The sequence below is a fragment of the Balaenoptera ricei genome, chromosome 10, assembly GCF_028023285.1.
Source record: "Balaenoptera ricei isolate mBalRic1 chromosome 10, mBalRic1.hap2, whole genome shotgun sequence".
NCBI classification, from domain to species: domain Eukaryota; kingdom Metazoa; phylum Chordata; class Mammalia; order Artiodactyla; family Balaenopteridae; genus Balaenoptera; species Balaenoptera ricei.
The window spans coordinates 74,548,483-74,562,536 of record NC_082648.1 but is presented as its reverse complement, the minus strand read 5'-3'; the positions used below and the strand labels follow the sequence as shown (position 1 = coordinate 74,562,536).

General features: G+C 35.5%; 1 protein-coding gene across 2 annotated transcripts in view; it reads left to right on the top strand.

The window, feature by feature from the left end:
* Positions 1 to 14,054, top strand: part of C10H12orf50 (chromosome 10 C12orf50 homolog) — a 31,544-nt gene that overhangs the window by 1,300 nt on the left and 16,190 nt on the right. For both annotated transcript variants that reach the window (XM_059934727.1, XM_059934726.1), the window contains exons 3-5: positions 11,764 to 11,922; positions 13,131 to 13,208; positions 13,290 to 13,403. In XM_059934727.1, coding sequence (XP_059790710.1) covers positions 11,764 to 11,922; positions 13,131 to 13,208; positions 13,290 to 13,403 — 351 coding nt within the window. The remainder of the gene's footprint in view (positions 1 to 11,763; positions 11,923 to 13,130; positions 13,209 to 13,289; positions 13,404 to 14,054) is intronic.

Below are 14,054 nucleotides of genomic sequence, written 5' to 3'. Positions count from 1 at the left end.
GGCAAATGAATGACTAAAAATTATGTTTCTTTGTTATAGTCTTCTGGAAAACTCTGATCTCATAGCATTCATCATACATGTGATACCTTGATCAATGTTTTTCTTCACTAGACTGTAAACATCACAAGGATGGGGATCATAACTAGTTTCTTTACCAATGCTTTGCACAGTGTCTGGAGCACAGATGCTCAATAAAATTGGATGTATGGATAGATGGATGGGGACAGATAGATAACTACTGAAGGTAACCTACTGGGATGCAAGTTATTACACTTACTAAGTGGTTAACTTCATCCCATTGTTTTACATCTAGTGTGATTTTATTTCATGAGGACATTGTACTAAATTCTCTATATCTAGTGTAATAGTTTGCTTCCTAAAGGTCTATGGGTAAAATTGCTATCTTTCAAACTAACTCTTTTAGGACTAGAGGAAAACAAAGACTGCATCTCTGGGCAAAGGAAAGGTAGAGTGTCTGTGTAACAATTATTGGGCTCCCCACTATAAGACATGCCCTGGGCTAAGTTCTGTAGGGATACATTTTATTATTCTCATTTATTAGGCATAGAATCTGGACGTCAAAAATAAATTCTAGCTTTTCTGGAAGTCTCAATTTCTTCAACATGTGTCAAAACTGCTCCTGACTCTTGGAATAAGGTTTCCCCTCTCTCAATAGGGTCAAAACCAGATCCATGCACTGGGACCAAATCCTTCCCCTAGCCATTCTACCTCCATCGTGAGAGGGGATAAGCAGGCTTCATAGGCTGCTAATACCCTACTTCCTCAAACCTCCTTTCATCTGTCTACAGGGGACAAATCCACTTATGTGTTTTGAATTCACCAGGACTAATTTTATTCTGCCCTTTATTCCTGTTTATGTCAGTTTCCCTAGGGGGAAAAAAAAATACTCCTGTGTGTTTCTCCTCTATTCTCACACTAGTACCATACTCACAACACTTCTGACACCATACAAATGGGTTTTTTCCCACACCAATCAATTCTCTGTGACATTAGCTGGGTGTCCTATAATTTAATTCAATTCTGACACTAACCAGAGTTAACACAGACCCCACAGATTAATGACTGTATCCCCAAAGATTACCTTCCACTTTAGACATTAATTGCAAGTAGAAGGTCCCCAGGTTACCCACAGGCTCTGTCTAACTTGGGTACAAATTGGAGGTTTCCATGATCTCTCTCCCTGGATTAAATAATTTGCTAGACAGCTCAAAGAACTCAGGGAAACGCTTCCTTATGTTTACGAGTTTATTGTAATAGACGATGCCATAGAGGATGGCATCCTCTACTGTAATAGAACAACCAGATGAAGAGGCACATAAGGTGAGGTCTGGAAGGGCCCGAGCACAGGAACTTCTGTCCCTGTGGAGTTGGGGTGTGCCACCGTCCAGTACGTGGATGTGTTCATCAACCTGGAAGCTCTCTGAATTCTATAGTTTCGGGATGTTTATGGAGGCTTCATCAGGTAAGCATGATTGATTATTAAACCAATCTCTAGCCCCTCTCCCCTTCCTGGACATGGGGGCGAGGCTGAGAGTTCCAAGCTTCTAATGCTGGCTTGGTCTTTCTGGTGACAAACCCTACTCATGAAGCTACCAGGAGCCCACCCAGAGTCACCTCATTAGAACAAAGGACATTGCCATCACTGAGGAAACTCTGAGGGATTTTGGAGTTCTGTGTCAGGAACCAGGGTCAAAGGCCAAATATTAGAACAAAAGATGTTCCCAGTGCTCTTTTTACTTAGGAAATCACCAAGGTTTTAGGAACTCTGTGCCAGGAACTGGGGGCAGAGACCAATGTATTTATTTTCTATTATTTCACATCAGTCAATATTAGAAACCCCATCTTTCAAATGACTCACTCCTCTCCTTATTTGGCCCCTTTCATCCACTCCTCCCCAACCTTCATTATCCGCAGAATTCTTTTTCAACTTCTTCCCTGAACTTTCCCTTCATCTTCATAGTCGAGTGTAAGCGTCACTCCCCTCTCCTTCTCCAGCAGCACTCTCCAAGTGGTGGCGGTTTTTATCCCCAGTTCTCAAGTACCACTTGATCTGGAGATGAGGTAGAAGGTTTCCTTGGGTCCTATTGCCAATTTCAGATTGTTCTCTATCACTTCTCCTTAAAACCATCCAGTTTGTATCTCATGCCATTATCCCCCCTCGGTGTTGCTGTTCTTTTTGCTTTTGTCTACATCTGTTCACGTCCTTCCTCCCCATTTTTCAGAAGTATGAACTCCTGGCTATAGTCACTCTAACTGTACTCCTGTATCAATTCTTGGTGATTCCAATATGTAAGTATTTGATCTACCACCCTAGCCTCTCAGTTCCTTGAACTCAATTCCTCCACTGAGCTTACCCTTCCCCATCTCAGTCACTCTCTCAGTTATAATACTCTAAATACTAATTGCCAGCCTTTCTTCCTCTGGAGGGAATGGCCTGAGCTGTATTATGGGACAGGCCAGCTGATGTGTACAGTGGTAGGGTATCACTTTTGATCTTTTGTAGTTTCTATTAAACTTGAACTGAAAAAAAAAAATCTCCTTTGTCTTAATCCATCCTCTTACAAGCTACCACCCCATTTTTTTCTTTCTCTTTGTAGCAGTTCTCAAAATAGTTATCCTTGGTATTATCAAATCCTCCCCACCCATTCTCTCTTAATCCCATGTAAATCATCCTTTTCAGCCTCTTTCACCATTGATATACAAATTATTAAACCCAGTGGTCAATTTTCAGTCCTTTCATAACTGGAATGATTAGCAGCATTTGACAGATTTGATCACTCCTCCCTCATTGATATAATTTCCTTATCTAGCTTCCAAGACCCTGTACCTCTTTGTTTTACTCCTATCTACCTAGTATTCTGTTTTTGCCCTCCCTCACTGGTTTTTCCTCTTTTCCCCATCCTCTTACATGTGGTATGTTCTAGGAGTTAGTTCTTGGTTCTGTTTTCTTCTCTGCCTACTCCCTTGGTAATCTCATCCAGTCTCATGCCTTTGATTATGATCCACATGTAAATTACTCCCAAATTTACATATCTATTCCAGACCTCTCTCTTGAACTTCAAAGATCCTTATATTCAACTTTTCACTTGGGCTCTTGAGTAGATATTTCCCACTTAACACATTCAAAACTCAACTCACAATTTTACTCCTATATCCCCAAACCTGCTATATCCATAGCCTTTCTGTCTTGGTTTAATGGCAGTTCTATCCTTCTATCCTTCAGGTCAACTGAATCATCCTCAAACTCTGTTTCTCTCATATCCCACATCCAATCCATACCGAAATCCTGTTAACTCTACTGTATTTAATATATCCAAAATCCGATTTTTCTCACTATTTCTACTATTCCCACCTTGGGCCAAAACACCGACATCATTTCTTGATTGGATTACTGCAGTAGCCTAAATGGTTTTCCTACTTCGACTCTTGTCCCTCTATGTCTGTTCAAAGCACAGTCAGTGATACTCTTATGCATAAATCAGACATCACCCCTCCAATTGGTTTTCATTTCATTCAGAATAAAATCAGAGTCCTGACAAAGGCCTAAATGACTGTACTTGATCTGGTGCCCTGTTTCCTCTCTGAATTTATCTCCTGCAGCTGTTCTACTTGCCCACTCTGCTCCAACCATACCAGTTTCCCTGCTTCTCCCTGCTAGTAGGCTCCTGCTTCAAGGGCTTTGCATGAAACGCCCTTCTCTCAACAGCTTTATGGTCAACTCCTTTACCTCTTCAAGGCCTTACTCAAATATCATCTTTTAATGAGGTCTACCCTGAATACTCTGTTTGAAATGTGGCAGCCTTCCCACTTCCTCCCTACACATTCTTCCTGGCCTTGCTCTGCTTTCTTTTGCCATTTCCCTTATCATTTTCTCAGATAAAGTATAATTTATTTCTTCACTACATCTATTGTTTGTTGTCTGATTCCTCCCTATAGAATGAACATTCCGTAAGAGTAGGAATCTTTATTTTGTTTACTGATGAATCCCAACCACGAAACATAGGTACATAGTACTACCTTTCACATAGTGGCTAATTCTATCCCAGGAAGTCCAGAAAAGTATTTATTCATGTTAAGCAGGTAAATATTTTTTCTCTGCCCGGACAGATGTCTGTGCTCTAGGAAGAGCATTCAATTTCCAGACTAGAGGAAACTACGAAGCTCATTTGAATTATGTGTTGAACCCACTGCATCATCTGTTCATTCTAAAAATATTTCAGTACCTCAGAAGATATAATTTGATCTTTTATAGACCTAATATTTCCTAAAATATTTCCAGAGACATTTACCTACCAAGGTTCATATTAACCAAATCCGGGAAAATAAATCATCTCACCTTAGACAAAAATTAAATTACAAAGTTATACCTTTATTTTTAAATCTACCTTTATGTTTCAGTAGGTGCATGTGATTGACAAATTCAGGGTGGGATTAATGACGATTTTTTGGTAGCGAAATATAACTATTGTTTCATACATAGCACTGTGCAATTCATGTGTAAGTTTGTAGCCAGTCAAAATAAGATAAAATTTACACATTTAAATGTGTAACCTGTGAAAATTTCTAGGGCCTCTGATCAAGGAATTGAGACCCATCATGTGGTCCATATTAAGTAGCTGAGTTGGAGCCACAGCAATGCTATCTAAGTTACCAGCTGTGCTCTTCCAGAATGAGGTGTTTGCCAAAAGCAATTTCCCATTAGTTGATTTGCCATTGTCTGTTATCTTTAAGCACTAAGTTCAGTACTTGAGTCCTGCATTTTTTGTCTGGGAATATAAAACTGCCAGTTAGTCTTTATGCAATTTAAACTTTAATCTGCTAACAAATTAAAAAAGGTTTTGGACTCTTTTGAAAAAGATTTCATTTAGGGACTTCCCTGGTGGTTCAGTGTCTAAGACTCCATGCTCCCAATGCCAGGGGCCTGGGTTCGATCCCTCATTAGGGAACTAGATCCCACATGCCGCAACTAAGAGTTTGCACGCACAACTAAAGATTCCACATGCCGCAACTAAAAAAAAAAAAAGATCCCACATGTCGCAACTAAAAAAAAAAAAAAGATTCTGCATGCCAAACTAAAAGATCCCACACGCCACAACTAAAGATCCTGCATGCCGCAACGAAGATCCTGCACGTGGCAACGAAGATCTTGCATGCTGCAACTAAGACCCAGCACAGCCAAAAAAAAAAGATTTCATTTAAATGTTGCTAAACCAGACATTTTCAAAAGAGGCCTAATCCTTCTGGTGATCATCTCCAAGTTTCAAAGCAAATAGGTGTCAAATTTAAATATAATAAAAATAAAATAAAATAGAATAAATTAAAATCTAAATTTTTAAAATTCCTATAAGAATAAGCCTCCACATTATGGAGACTTATAGTCATTAACTTACCTCTTGAATACATTTTTTTAGGATTGAGTTGTCATTGCAATTATTATTGATATATAATTTATTAAAACAACATAATTACATTACAAACTTAGAGAAATAATTACTGCACATAAAATTAGAATTTTATTGGAAAAGTATATAAACTATGAAAAAGAATGAAATAGAAATTCTAGAGTTGAACAATAACCAAAATGACAAATTATTAGAGGGGTTCAACTGCAGATTTAAGCTGACAGAAGAGAGAATCAGCAAACTAAAGATAGATCAATAGAGATTATATAGTCTGAAAAAGGTATAGAATTGAAAAGAAAAGAGAAAAATGTTGGGTAGAATTTGCCTGTGAAGCCATCTGGTCCTGGACTTTTGTTTGTTGGGAGTTGTTAAATCACAGATTCAATTTCAATACTTGTAATTGGTCTGTTCATATTTTCGATTTCTTCCTGGTTCAGTCTTGGTAGATTGTACCTTTCTAAGAATTTTTCCATTTCTTCTAGGTTGTCCATTTTATTGGCATATAGTTGCTTGTAGTAGTCTCTTACAGTCCTTTGTATTTCTGTGGCGTCAGTTGTAACTTCTCCTTTTTAATTTCTAATTCTATTGATTTGGGCCCTCTCCCTTTATCTATACAATGGAATATTACTCAGCCATAAAAAAGAATGAAATAATGCCATTTGCAGCAACATGGATGGACCTAGAGATTATCATCCTAAATGAAGTAAGCCAGACATAGAAGACAAATATCATATGATGTTACTTATCTGTGGAATCTAAAAAAAAAGGGGGGGGAGATAGAAATGAACTTGTATACAAAACAGAAATAGACGCACAGACATAGAAAACAAACTTATGGTTACCAAAGGAGAAAGGGGGAGGGGGAGGGATAAATTAGGAGTTTGGGATTAACATATACACACTACTATACATAAAACAGATAACCAACAAGGACCCTACTATATAGCACAGGGAACTATACTCAATATTTTATAATAACCTATAAAGGAAAAGAATCTGAAAAAAATAGAAGTATATGTATGTATAACTGAATCACTTTGCTGTACACCTGAAACTAACACAACATTGTAAATCAATTTTACTTCAATTAAAAAAAAGGAAAAGAAAGATGAACAGAACCTCAGATAAATGTGGGACATGCATAGTGGGAGTACCAGAATGAGAGGAGGGAAAATAGAAAAAAATATTCAAAGAAATAATGGCTGAAAGCTTCCCAAATTTGATGAAAATTATTCATCTACATATCCAAGAAGCACAACAAATGCTAAGTAGAATAAACCAAAGATAGACACATCTAGACACATCACAGTTAAAAGAGTAAATGCCAAAACAGAAGCAAATTCTGGAAAGAAGCAAAATAACAATGATTTGTCACATATAAGAGAACCTCAGTATGATTAACAGCTGACTTTTCCAGAAAAAAAGTAGTCCAGAAGGCAGTAGGATGACATACTCAAAGTACTGAAAGAAAAAAAAAAAAATGTACATGTATATAATTGTATTTTGAACCTATAACATTTAGAAATGTAATATATTTGACAATAACAGCACAAAAGAGGCAGGCAAAAGCAAACCTGTATTATGGTAAAGAAATGATACCAGGTGGTAACTCAAATGAAGAAAACTAGAAATGATAAATAAGAAAGCTAATGTATCAAACTCTATAGATATGTATTTTCCTTCTCCTCTCAACTACTTTAAGAAATATAAAGTTATAGAAAGTAATAATTATAACAATGTGTTTTGGGGTTTGTAACACATTACAGATGTAATATAATATTAATAGTATTATACAGAATATACCCACAAAAATACTCAATAAAATTCTAGGAAACTAAATCCAACATTAAAAAAAGGATTTTAGTTCATGACCAAGTGGGATTTATCCCAGAAATGCAAGGTTGGTTTAACTACAAAAAATGAATTAATGTAATACACCAGATCAGTAGAATAAAGGGCAAAAAAAACCATGGTCATGGTCATCATAGTATATTGAACAAAAAGCACTGACAAAAACCAACACTCTTTCATGATAAAAACACTCAACAAACTAAAAGTAGAAGGAAACTCCCTCAACCTGATCTAGGACATATATGAAAAATCCACAGCTAATATACTTACTGACATAACTGAAAGCCTTTCCCCTTATTCAGAAACAAGATAAGGATGTTTTCTTGCCATTTATATTAAAGCCAGGGGGATTGAGCAATAAAGCTAAATAAAAGGCACTCAGATTGAAAAGGAAGAAATAAAATGATCTCTATTTACATATGGCATGATCTTTCATTTAGAAAAATCTAAAAAACTTGTTTAAAACTATTAGAAGTAATAAATTCAGCAGGGTACAAGATTAATATACAATAATTGATTGTATTTCTATATACTAGCAATGAACAAAGTGAAGATGAAATGAAAAAAAAATTCCACTTACAACAGCATTAAAAATATTTAGTTATTACTTTAACAAAAGAAGAACAAAACATTCAAAAACTACAGAACGTTGTTGAAAAAAATTAAAGAAACTTTAAAAATGGAAAGATAGACCATGTTCATAGATTGGTTTTATTGTTAATATGGCAGTACCCCCCAAATTGGTCTATAGATTCAATGCCACTCCTATCAAAATCCCAAATGACTTATTTGAAGAAGTTGACAAGCTGATTCTAAAATGTACAGTTGACCATTGAACAACAGGAGGTTAGGGGAGCTGACCCTCCAAGCCATATAAAATCCGAGTATAACTTATAGTTATACTCAGATAACTATAGATTCAGAGGGTTCTCTGAATCTGCAGTTCCTCCATATCCATGGTTCTGCAGGCTCAGATTCAATCAATCTTGGATTGTCAAGTACTGTAGTATTTACTATTTAAAAAAAAAAATCGGTGTACAAGTGGACCCTTGCAGTTCAAGCATGTATTGTTCAAGGGTCAATGGTATATAGAATTTCAAGGGACCCGGAATAGTAAAAACAATCTTGAAAATGAAAAACAAAGTTGTAGAACTCATACTTACTGATTTTGAAATGTAGAAATTACTACAAAACTACAGTAATCAAGACCATCTGGTACTGGCATAAAAATCAATATGTAGATCAATGAGATAAAATTGAGAGACCAGAACTAAACCTTTCCGTAAATCAATTTCTGGTCAATTGATTTTTGAAAAGGGTGCATAGACCATTCAATGGAGGAAAGAATAGTATTCTCAACAAATGGTGCTAAGAAAACTGGATAGCCATATTAAAAACAAACAAACAAACTTGGACTTCTTTATACTCTACAAAAATTAACTCAAAATAGAGCAAAGACCTAAATATGAGCTAAAATTATAAAATTCTTATAAGAAACTGTAGGTTATTCAAACCCCTCTCAGTTATGACACCAGAAAAACAAGCAATCAATGAAAAAAATGAATTGGATTTCATCAAAATTAGAAACTCTGTGTTTCAAGAATACCATCAAGAAAGTGAAAAGACAACCTACAGAATGGGAGAAAATATTTGCAAATCTTTCATCTAATAAGAGACATATCTAGAATATATAAAGAGCTCTTACAACTCAATAATATAAAGACAATCCCATTACAAAATGGACAAAGACTCTGAATAGATATTTCTCAAAGATATACAAATGGCTAATAAGCTCATGAAAAGATGCTCATCATCATTAACCATTAGATAAATGTAAATCAAAACTACAGTGAGATGCCACTCACATCTACTAGAATAGTTTAATCAAAAAGATAATAAGAGTTGACGAGGTAATTGCAATTGCATTGGTGCAATTGCTTTGGAAAACAGTCTGGCAGTTCCTCAAAAGATTAAACATAGAGTCACTATATGTCCTACTTATTCACTCCTAAGTATATACCCAAGAGATATGTCCTCACAAAAACTTGCACAACAATATTCGTATCAACATTATTTATAACAACCAAAAAAAGTGGAAATAACCCAAGTGTCCATCATGTGATGAATGGATAAATTGTGGTATATGCATACAGTGAAATATTATTTGGCTATAAAAAACACTGTGGTAAGTGGAAGGAGTCATGTACAAGGACCACATATTATATAATTCAATTTATATGAAATATCCAGAATAGGCAAATCCATAGAAACAGAAAGTATACTAGTGCTTCTGTAAGGCTGGGGACATTGGGTGGACATGAAGAGTAACTGCTAATTGGTATGGGTTTCCTTTTTTGGGGTGATCAAATATCCTAAAACTGATCATGGTGATGGTTGCACATCTCCCTGAATATACTAAAAAACATTGAATTATACATTTAAATGAGGAATCGTATAGTATGTGAATTATATCTCAATAAAGCTTTTATAAAATGTGATATTAACTTGTATTGTTTTGAATGTTCAGTGAAGCTTTTCTTTGAAGCTAATGACAAGTCTTGGGAATATGTATTGAGAATAGCTAAAAAGTTCTGTTTAAAGCCATGTTTTTCCTTCACAGTTTCTTACTAGTGCTCTCTTTTCATTGACACCACAAGACTTTTTTTTCAAGAGTGACATATTCTTTCACAATAGTCTAGAAATGGAGCAAGCAAAATTTTTCAACAAAAGTTCTTAACTAGCAACATACTCGATTATGCATTTGAATTCAGAACATTCCAACCAGATAGCACTTTTTTCTAATACCACGTGTATCCATTTTCTGTTACTGTTGTAACAATTTACCCTTAACTAAGTGACTTCAACAATTCAAGTTTATTGTCTTGTAGTTCTATAGTTTAGGAATTTGATGAGATCTCTCTGAATTAAAATTAAGGTGTCTCCAGGGCTGCATTCCTTCTGGAGATTTCTGGGAGAGAATCTGTTGCCTTGCCTTTTCCAGTTTCTAGAGGTCTTCAGTATTCCTTTGTTCATGTCCCCCTTCCTCCACCTCGGAGTCAGCAATGGATAGTCAAGTCCTTCTGACACTGCATCACTGACCTAGCTTTCACTGTCACACTTCTTTTCCTAGCTCTTTTCCTCTGTATTTCTCTTCTACTTTCAAAGGCCCACCTGAATAATAAAGGATAATCTGCCAATTCTGAGGTCAGCTGATTAGCAGTCTTAATTCCTCTTTCCTGTATAACCTAATGCATACACAGGTTTCAGCGATTAAGACTTGGACATCTTTGGGACAATATTATTCTGCCTATCACAAAATGATTTTCTCCTGGTAGAAATGTGTATAAGTCAAGGTAATGGAAAAAGCCCTATGAGTTCATGGTGGTTTGATTAATCAGTAAAGGAGGATTTCTTTTTTGGGCAATGTGCTATAGAAAATTTTGGCATGGGTAAAGTAGAGCTTTATTTTGTAAAGTGGAGAAAAGGTTACTGTGAACTGAGCCTTGCTCTCAGGCAAACTAATTTTAGGGTGAAAATGGATGTGGAAATTAAGGATCTGGAATACGATAGATGGCTTTCAAATTATTGGGATGGCAAACCCACTGAAAGCCTTCCCATGACCCAGGACACCAGATAGATGATCATTGATTTGGGGCCGTGGTTTCCAAACTTGGCTGATTTTGTAATTATCGGAGACATTAAAAAATAGTATCAGATTTCTAGACTTTAATTTAGACCTGCTGAATCAGAAACTTGAAAAACAGAGAGCCAAAAGATGATTTGAAAATTTTTTTAGCTGATTCTGATAATTAGCCAAATTTGATAACTATTGGTTTGAAAAACCAAGGGAATTGAATAAGTAATGATAGAAGATACAGGTGTTCACTGGCTTTTTCTGTTATTTGCTGGTTAGTTTTGAAGGTTATAGAACATTTAAATATGACCTAGAGCTTTGGTCAATCTGACACATGTGAGTCAATAAAGGAATCTGAAAGTATTATTCTCACTTCAAAGTTATCAACCCCCAGCCATTGGATTTTTTCCTCTTTTGAACACGTATACTCTGCCATTATAAGCTATGTCTTATATGAGTTTGCTTTTGTTAAATTATTGTAATGTGATTAGTTAAGTTATTCTTATCCCACGGATGTAATGTAAGAATACAGTAATGCTTATGATCACTTTGTATTTATATCAAAGTATGATATATACCAAGTTATGGTTATAATTACTATCTAAAGTCTATGAATTAGCATATTTTCCACACCTTACCAGCAAAATGTTGATATTTTTTTGCAAGTTAATTCAATAACCTTTCCAGAAATAAGAAGAGACACCTTTTAACAAATATGCAGTTCATCAGGAGGACAACGGTTGATCAGACAGCTTTTAACAAATATGCAGTTAATCAGGAGGACAACAGTTGATCATTGAACATGCACCAAAACGTGTATCTTGAAAAGACTGAAATGTTGCCATTCCTCTATAGATATCACACCGCAGAAAGAAACTCAGGAAGGAATTCCACCCCCAACCCAGAGTCAGGAACCTCTGAAATCTCAGGAGAATATATCACGACCCATTCACCATCCCTTAGTTTTAAAAACAAACTTTGAGGAAGAAGAGGAGGAAGAAGATGAACAAAATGGTTAGTAAACCTTTTCTCAGATTCACAGTGCACATTCAAAAACCTCATGGTATTTTCTACATATTTGTTTAACTATTAGAAGTGTATAATGTAATATATAAGGCAGATTTGGGTGAGAAAATAGCTTTCACTTTATTAAGTATATTAAATTCATTATGTTTTAATTTGTTCTATGTGTACACATATGCTTATCATTTGGATTGGAAGTTTTTTGTTGTATGATGGCTAGGAGACAGATCTCATGTTTAAAAACACACAGTTGCTTGTAGGTATACTAATAACCTGTTTTATTTTTTATAACTTAATATTGATAACATTGATTTATATAACTTTTATTATTTATATATAACTTAACATTGATATACATGAGTGTCAATCTATTACATGATTATATCCATCTGTCTCACATTTAATCCTTGAAGTTATAGAGATCAATAGAGTAGTTTATAATTTATAAAGCACTATCATCTGCATTATCCCAGGTACTCCTTGCCAAAGTATAAACAAGGTTAGAACCCAGGTCTTTTGCAGTGTAGCCCATGCTATTCCTCCCATATCATCACAGCCCTGCAGTGCCAATAAGTATGTACAAACAAGATAGGCATGTGGAAAAATAAACTCTCAGTCTGTCTCTATCCTGGAATATGTCCTTCCACGGAGACACAGGATGTGGGCACATTGAAAAACTGAAATGTGACATTTTTTCTGTAGGTATTTTACTACAGAAACAAACTCAGGAGGGAATTGCACCTCTGTCCCAGAGTCGGGAGCCCCTGAAACCTCAGGAGGATATATCGTAACCCATTCACCATCCTTTAATTTTAAAAACTAACTTTGAGGAAGAAGAGGAGGAAGGAGATGTGTCCTTTTCTGCTGTAGCTCTGTGTCTCCCATACTTACATCTTCCTTCTCCAAACAAACAAGCAAGCAAGCAAACAAAGATGATCTCAAATGTGAATCTGTACCTGAAGCTTCTCATCTCAAGACACATAATGTATAGTTATTTCTTTCCTCTTGACTGATTCTTTCTAAAATGTAAAATATAGCAATGAGAAACATTTGACGGTGTGCAAATTATTGATTTTAAATGTTTTTTAAAACAGTAATCTATTCATGAGAACAATGTGTGGGATGTTTCATTCTGGTTTATAAACTTTCAGATTATTTGGCTTTGGGACAATTTAATTAAAAAAATATATATCCTATAGATGCTTCTAGTTTATGGACAAAGACTCCTGAAGAAATTGAAGAAAAAAGAGCAATAAAGGAGATGTGTTATAAATCTGGTAAGAAATCAAACATTTGTGGATTTTCTAATATTTGATGTGAGAAGTACACTAACTGTTAATTTTCTTGTGGGAGATTAGGTGAATACTACAGATTTCATACTACTCCAGATACTTTATCATCTAAAAGCATAGCCTCTACGGTGGAAAAAGAGTTAGAAAAGCCTTTGGAAAATGGCAGTGAATTGCAGGAAGGTAAGGAATGAAAAGGAAGCATTTCAAGGTGATGAATAAGAGGTACTTGGTGTGATAGCTGTGAATTATTTAGTAAGGTATGCACTGAAGTCAAATGATAAATAATACATCAGAATTGAGAGTGAGAAGGAAGTGATTTTATCGATGACCTAAATTTAATATGAAAAGCTGCTATTAATGTAATTGTATTTTCCAGAGGAAGCACAGAATGAATAGACTTAATAAACACATGGTAGCACTACACACCCCATGCAATCATTCTGTAAATAATTTGGTTTTACCATTTTATTTGGCTATGAAAATAAATCTCCCTGTGAAACAGGTGTAGATTTTTCTTTATAAGTAGAAGGGACAACTTAGCCCTAGAAGGACAAAAGGGAGATCACAGAACAACATTAATGGCAGAACAAGGGTACGTTTGTTAATTGAATGAGTGCCTCCTGTGTACCAGCCAATTTCAAGGGCAAAGCAGGTGAATAATTCCAAAGCTATGCCTTTTATGGATCTTATGTTCTGGTAAATCTGACTTTTCTGTTGGTGAACATCTTGCCCTTGAAGGCAAGATAAGAAAAACATTATTTTCTGCATATAAAACAAGGAATTCACGAGAAGCAAGAAGAACTACAATCCTGCAGCCTGTGGAACAAAAAC